Raw genomic sequence first — 6,870 nt, forward strand, 5'->3', positions numbered from 1 at the left:
TTAAGTTAAATTTCTTGTGTAGTCTTTAGTATGAAGTCAAAAAATTTTTGTCTTTATTTTTGTTTTAAATTGCTTCAAATTAAATTTGCAAACATATTATTGGTCATTATATTGTAATACAGTTTATATATGGTACACACTGTAATTTAGAAATATTGTATAGATTACATACTACTATGTAACAGTCAACATTTAAATTAGTTTGACCCAATCAGCATATTAAATGTATACGTTATCAGAAGCAAATTACTTTAACTTTGTTTACTATGTGTAAATATTACTTTAAAAACAAAACAAAAAAACTCCAGACAAAGGTTTAAATGTATAGATTAATAGCATGTCTGTTATTCTGTCAAAATGAGCATTTTACTCCAAGCGTATTATTACTTTGGCACTTTATAAGTGCATAGCAAGTTAACTCCAATGCACTATTTGTTAAGACAAGGAAAGTATACTTCAATTTATACATTTGCACTTTTTAACTTTTTTTTTTTCAAATGAATTAAATCAATAAATGTTGTTGAGTCTAAAAGGAACTTAAATTATTATAGTATCTATACTATATATATTATTTTATATATTATATTATTAATATAGTTTACATGTTTAAACCTGTTCTTGTTTTGTAGCAAAAATAAATAATCGTTTGAAGTAATCGTGATTTCAATTATTACCAATAATTAATGATAGTTAATTAATAAATGAATTAATAATAAATGGCTGCTGTAGCGGCCATTGTTAAGTCCTCATCAATTGTTTTTTCTTTTCTCTGCTGTTTTCTTAGCTCGTTTTACTCCAGCCCAGTCAACGAGGGCTTTACACTTAAACCATTGTTTCCCGTGTTCACTGTTCTTTCTCTTTCTTTATCTTTCAATGCCAATTTACTCAATACTCTTCCCAATTCTTCACTATCATCTACATTACCTGAAAAAACATACTTGTTTCTCCATTTTTGCACACATTGTGTTGACCCTTTATAATCTCCTTCTGCAAACCATATTTTTTCCTACAACTCTTCTCTATAACAAGTTGTTGTCCCTCTTGCCTCCTTGGGCCGCGTCCCATGCACTGGAGGTCTTATTTGCTTTCACCATTCTATTTATGTATTTTTCCTTTATTCAGAGAAAAATTCTACGTGCCTGGTGTCGTGTCAGATAGCAACCTTCTACCCCCAATTGGAGCGGGTTCCTTCTGGGCGTTTATACTCGCGACGGGTTTACCAGTTTTAGATTTCTCTTAACTCAGGACATTCACTCACACTCACAGAAGTGATCAATTTCTGTGTCCTGAAAGCCAAGCTTTCTCTTCGGCAATTAGCTTTATTCCTTACTATCCATAGTCAGGTTTTCACCTTACTATACTTCAGAATCATTAACTCAAACAATTCTTACTATCCTGTCAGTTTAACCATACACTTACCTTAGGTTCCTGCAATCTTTCCGCTGGTCGAGTCACTTGAGTTCGTTGGATGATGTTTGCGTTCCTCCGGTGAGCGGTGTTCGACTTCTGGCCTCGTGGAAAGGAGGACTTCCAGGACCCAGTGGGTTCTGACGGTGCACCGATTGGTTCAGTCGTCGTCGATCATCCACCGAAGAGAAGGCGTTACCATCGGGCTCGAAGGACCACGTTTTAGAATGTCAGGGAAGTCCACTCGGAAGACAGAGACAAGCCTAATAGAGGACTGTAAAAAGCAGCTCAGACCAGCCAAGATTGATTTTTCTTACGACAGTGGAGGCCACTCGAGGTGTTTGCTCCCTCAGTCTGTCAGCTTCCGTGCCCACCTCGTGCTCCTTTTATTCAATACAAGCAAGATGTATTCAAAGATACAGACACATGACAATAGCGCTACTTCCTCTTATCTGCACTTTGCAACAGTCTGCGGTTAAACGTCTTCTGCTGACAGCTTCCTATTTCACACTTTGCACGGCACATTTTACTGTATATGGAGACTATGTGGGTGAGGTCAACAAACGGTCACCACAGGACATTCAAGGAAATGAAACTTTTAACATGATATTAATGTAATTCTTGATTTCTCTCACACAAAAGCAAGTAAACAAGGTAGAGAAAGCAAGTATATGTTAACATATAGGGTCTGTGATGCAAGTTAACAGTTCTCACCTTATCTTCTTTTAGATGGTCGATAATACTATTTGGTATAGTTCTTGTGTTGAGAAAAGAGTATGTTAAGGGAATACTGATGTCCTCAGTTGTAATGTTGTGCTTGTACCACTGTGAGGCGCTGGAACACTGACTATGGGGCTTGCGTCATCGCACACTCTTCTTTTTGTTCCTTATTAAGAGAGACGAGTCTGTTGGAGCGGGTGCATTTTGTTCTCTGTGTTGTTCGCAATAAATATGTCAAGTTTGGCTGAAGAAAGTCATTACATCCGTCATCAATTCTTCCAAATGCAACGTTAAGCTGCAACAAACTTAACAGGTTATGGGCCCAGGAGCCATTTGGAAGAAAAGTTTGTCAGTTTCCATCGTGTAGAAAAGTTGCGGACGGTGTGCTAACGAAAAGCTAGCAAGAAGAGCTAAATAGCATGATGGATCCACGAGGGACAAGCAGGTTACCTCGACTGCTGTTCAACGTAGATGAGACCAAGTATGAGCTTTGGGAGACCAAATGTTCGAACATTTCCACCTAATAGGACTGAAAGAAACAGTGCTGGAGGAGCCGACGAATGAGGCCGCAAGAGCAACAGACAAAAAGAAAAAATGCAGACGCAATATTAATCAGAATGCCGTGTTTTCACTAGTGGGCCTAGATAGAATATATTCTTGTAAAGAAACTCTGGGGTTGACTTCCATTTTAATAACTTATCTGCGCATGCTCCAAAAAAATCCCATCCATCCATTATCTGTACCGCTTCTCCTCACAAGGGTCGCGGGGCGTGCTGGAGCCTATCCCAGCTGTCTTTGGGCAGTAGGCGGGGGACACCCTGAACTGGTTGCCAGCCAATCGCAGGGCACACAGAGACAAACATCCGCACTCACAATCACACCTAGGGCCAATTTAGAGTCTCCAATCAACTTACCATGCATGTTTTTGGAATGCGGGAGGAAACCGGAGTGCCCGGAGAAAACCCACGCAGGCACGGGGAGAACATGCAAACTCCACACAGGGAGGCCGGAGCCGGGATCGAACCCACGACCTCTGAACTGTGAGGCGGACGTGCTAATCAGCCGGCCACCGTGCCGCCCAAAAAAAATCCCATCGCCATACATTTATATGTACTGCATCGAGTCCGTTGAACGAATACTACTGAAAATTTGTCAGAAAACCGTCAAGACGTTGATCATACTGTTTACCGAGTTTTGTGAATTTTCGGCAAAGGGCCAGGGCAAAGGGGTCGACATTACGATGCCGCAAAGTTTCATGATTCACTGTAACAATAAAAGACAATGACCAATCACAGCCCACATGTTTTCTGAAGCTAAGCCATGATTGATTACCTGTGTCATTTTCAGTTGATAGAAGTGACAAAAATGGCCGCAGACACAAAGCCTCTTCTCCTTTTCAGTGAACAGCATTACCAGTAAATAGCAATGAAATAAGTGCAAACCACATTTTATACACAAAAACAAAGACATGGATTGTGACATAATGATGGACTGGCAAGACCACCACAGCAAAAGCAGTCACTCGCTACCCTTTCCAGTTCTTAAAGGTCAAATGTACAGAATTTAGTGCCACCTAGTGGTGAACTAATAGAGTGCAATGAATTAAGCTCAAAGTGTGTGCATTTTGTAGCGCGTGCAGTACGGTGCCTCACAGAGACCACACGTCACAAGCCTACCACCATTTTCTTCAGCATAGACACGACCAAAATGTTATCACAAATGACTTATAGGATTGCCTCAAGTGACAAAGTAAATGTATTGTATTTGTTACACATTACACATGCTGTAGTCATGATGGAGGAACTGCGTTCGCTAAGTTTGTCTCCTTCGGGTATCCGTAGCAGAAAAATGGCTGCGAGACATGGCAGCCTCGTGTAGGGGAAGCACAGTCTATGTAATATAATTACAGATTACTTCACCTATGATTATATTAAAAAAAATATACCTTGATGTGATAGAACATGTTTTTTTGTTGTTTTTTTTTGGAAAGAGACAGACTTAATAAACACGCTGTATTACTTTACAATTGTCTATTGTTTGGCTACATTTATTTATCTTTTTATTTACCATTTTTTATCCCTTCATTGAGTCCGCTGATAGTGTAGTGGTACACACGCCTGAGTTGTGTGCGGGCAGCGTGGGATCGATTCCCGCTCAGTGACAGTGTCTATGTGTGCCCTGCGACTGGCTGGCAACCAGTTCGGGGTGTAGTCTGCCTTCGCCCATTGACGGCTGGGATAGGCTCCAGCAACTCCCCGCGACCCTATATAGGATAAGCGGTTTGGAAGATGACATGACATGACATCCCTTCATTGTGGTTTAATTGTGGCACACTTGGACCATGTTTTGATACAATTGTGAACACCTGCAAAACACAATATTTAGTTTTTGACAAGGCTGTGATCGCTGCCGCGTAATTTCCACAATGTATTTTTCAAAGGCAGTAATTACTTCCATATTGTCACGCTAATAACTGTGTGATTTGTAAGGTTTTATATTGTTTTTTTGGGGGTGAGGGGACAATTCGAAACATTTTTCATTTTGTCTTGGGGTGTTGTGCGTAGAATTTTGAGAAGGTGGGCGATCCAATTTGGGATAGGGCTGTAACATAATGTTTGGAAAAGTGCTTTGAATACATTCTGAATGCACTGTATTTGCTTAAATTTCTCAGTTTTCCCACCATTTTATGACTGATTTTCATCTTAAAATCTATTTTTCTATTAGAAATATAGTGTGGTATTCTTCCTCGCTCTGGTGTATGTGTACTGTAAGTTAAATCACAAAATTAAAAACATCTTGGATGAGTGCAGCTTGGTATTAAATTATATTTCACTCAAGATCATCATTTAGAGAAAAAACATCACAATGAAAAAGTTCTTCTCGTTTGTTCAGTGTCTTTGATAACAGAATAAATAATTTTGATTTAAATGTATTTACATTACATTACATTATTACTGAATTGGTTGTACACTGAGATGTGACAGTAAAGATTCTAATTCAAATGAATACATGCAGAAACACAATTTATGAAAATGATTTGTATGTGTAAACATGATTACATATACATACACATTGCCATACTGTACTATGACTATCAGTATAATGTAGCCAGCAAATATTTTTAACATTCTTTGTAATAGTCATCTAGAGGTGCTCACACAATTCCAGTATTATTAATACACGCCTAAAATCACGCTCACACACGTACACACAAACAGGCACACAAATATTTATTCTGTTGTCAAAGGTCCTGAGGTGACAAAAATTACAGGGCATTGAGGTTGACTGTAATGTCTTCAACTTAACAAAATGAATATCCTAACCATGACAGTATTTTCCACACAGGAGAGTTCCTCAAGGAAATCAACTGGATGTTGGAGACAAGACTAAACCAAGTGAGCAGGGAGATCACTGACAGCAGGGTGAAAACGAAAGACCAGTTAGATGCCCTCTATCGTAAAATCATCACATTTATCCTGCTCGGCTCTGGCATGGGCTCACCTTCAGATGTCAGCTCTGTGCAAGAGGCTACAGGTAACACAATGGCTAAAATATTGAATCAGCAAATGTGATAGAAAACACAGCAGGGAGTTTGTAGGTAAGGTCAATAAAGCCCACCATACACTTGTGAACAAATTTGTCTGTGAATGACCCTTGCACACCTACTTCATGTTGGGTCGGCAGAAGGGTTTCCGGTTTGAATCCCGGCTGTATCCGCTGTCAAAGTGTCCTTGGGCAAGACACTGGACCCTAATTTGCTCATGCAGGGCAGTAGCATTAAGTGTGGTTGTCTAACCAAACATCTTTGGCAACTAGGGTTGCTTATTATCGTGGATAACTCACTTGTAACTCATCGTAACAGTGATGCATTGAATTACAATGGGATAAAAAGTCAAGCAGTCGAGTCCTGGAGGAGTACCTGAAATGCAAATAGCCTTTCTAAACGCTATAAATGCTATCAATGACACAATATGACATTTCCCTTAAAAAAGGAAGTCAAGATTTTTTTATACTATTATGTGGTGTGAGTACATTTTGCCGCTCCATCATTCGGCATTCGCCAGCCAGCGTCTGGGCCACGTCTGTCATTGTAAGTCCTAAAGTCCTAAGTCCGTCGTAAGAATCATTTCCAGCCGAGCCAAAGCTGTCTTCGTCAGTCTGTCACTCCATCACTGGCATTTTAATCATGCTTTGGCCATCACTAAATTACAGTTTATTACCCTTATTTTAGGACTGTCAGCAGTGGCGGATTTAGGAAGCTTTACCTGGGGTGGCAAGAGGGGTAGCAGCCGCAGGAAGTTCAGTTAGTTGGTGGGCGGTTGGAAGCAGACGTTATCCCACTGCCTCACACACGCGCACACATGCACGCTCACCCCCACACACACACACATGCACATACACGCAAGCACATACATATACCAAAAATGTTTAGCTAATTACATGCAATTATAAAAAAGTTTTTGCATGTAAATGAAATGAATAATTAGGTTAGTCCAGGGGCCGGCAACCTTTAACAGCCTTTAAAGCCCTCATCGTGCCCCCGGCCTTTGAAACGTCACACTAGCAAACACACCTGCCCATACAATACAACTTCATTTTGGCTCCAACACCTTCACAAAACGCATTCTTTCAGGTTTAAAGCCATGAGTGATGCAGTAAATAAAACAATGATCCAACTAACTAAGGTTCATATTAAAATGAAACAGACTTACCTCATAACACACGTGTTTTTGCAACGAAGCA

The 6,870-nt window shown here is 40.0% G+C and overlaps 1 protein-coding gene across 5 annotated transcripts in view; it reads left to right on the forward strand.

Annotated features, from left to right (window-relative positions):
- The window catches only part of cfap206 (cilia and flagella associated protein 206), a 73,520-nt gene that overhangs the window by 11,897 nt on the left and 54,753 nt on the right, over positions 1-6,870 (forward strand). For all 5 annotated transcript variants that reach the window (XR_015083818.1, XM_086018562.1, XM_086018559.1 and 2 more), the window contains exon 3: positions 5,473-5,661. Coding sequence is in view for 4 of the 5 variants with exons in the window: in XM_086018562.1 (XP_085874688.1) it covers positions 5,473-5,661 (189 nt within the window). In the remaining variant the exon portion in view is untranslated. The remainder of the gene's footprint in view (positions 1-5,472; positions 5,662-6,870) is intronic.

Source organism: Filicampus tigris, chromosome 20 (genome assembly GCF_054856515.1).
Source record: "Filicampus tigris isolate MCC_2025a chromosome 20, RoL_Ftig_1.0, whole genome shotgun sequence".
Lineage (NCBI taxonomy): Eukaryota > Metazoa > Chordata > Actinopteri > Syngnathiformes > Syngnathidae > Filicampus > Filicampus tigris.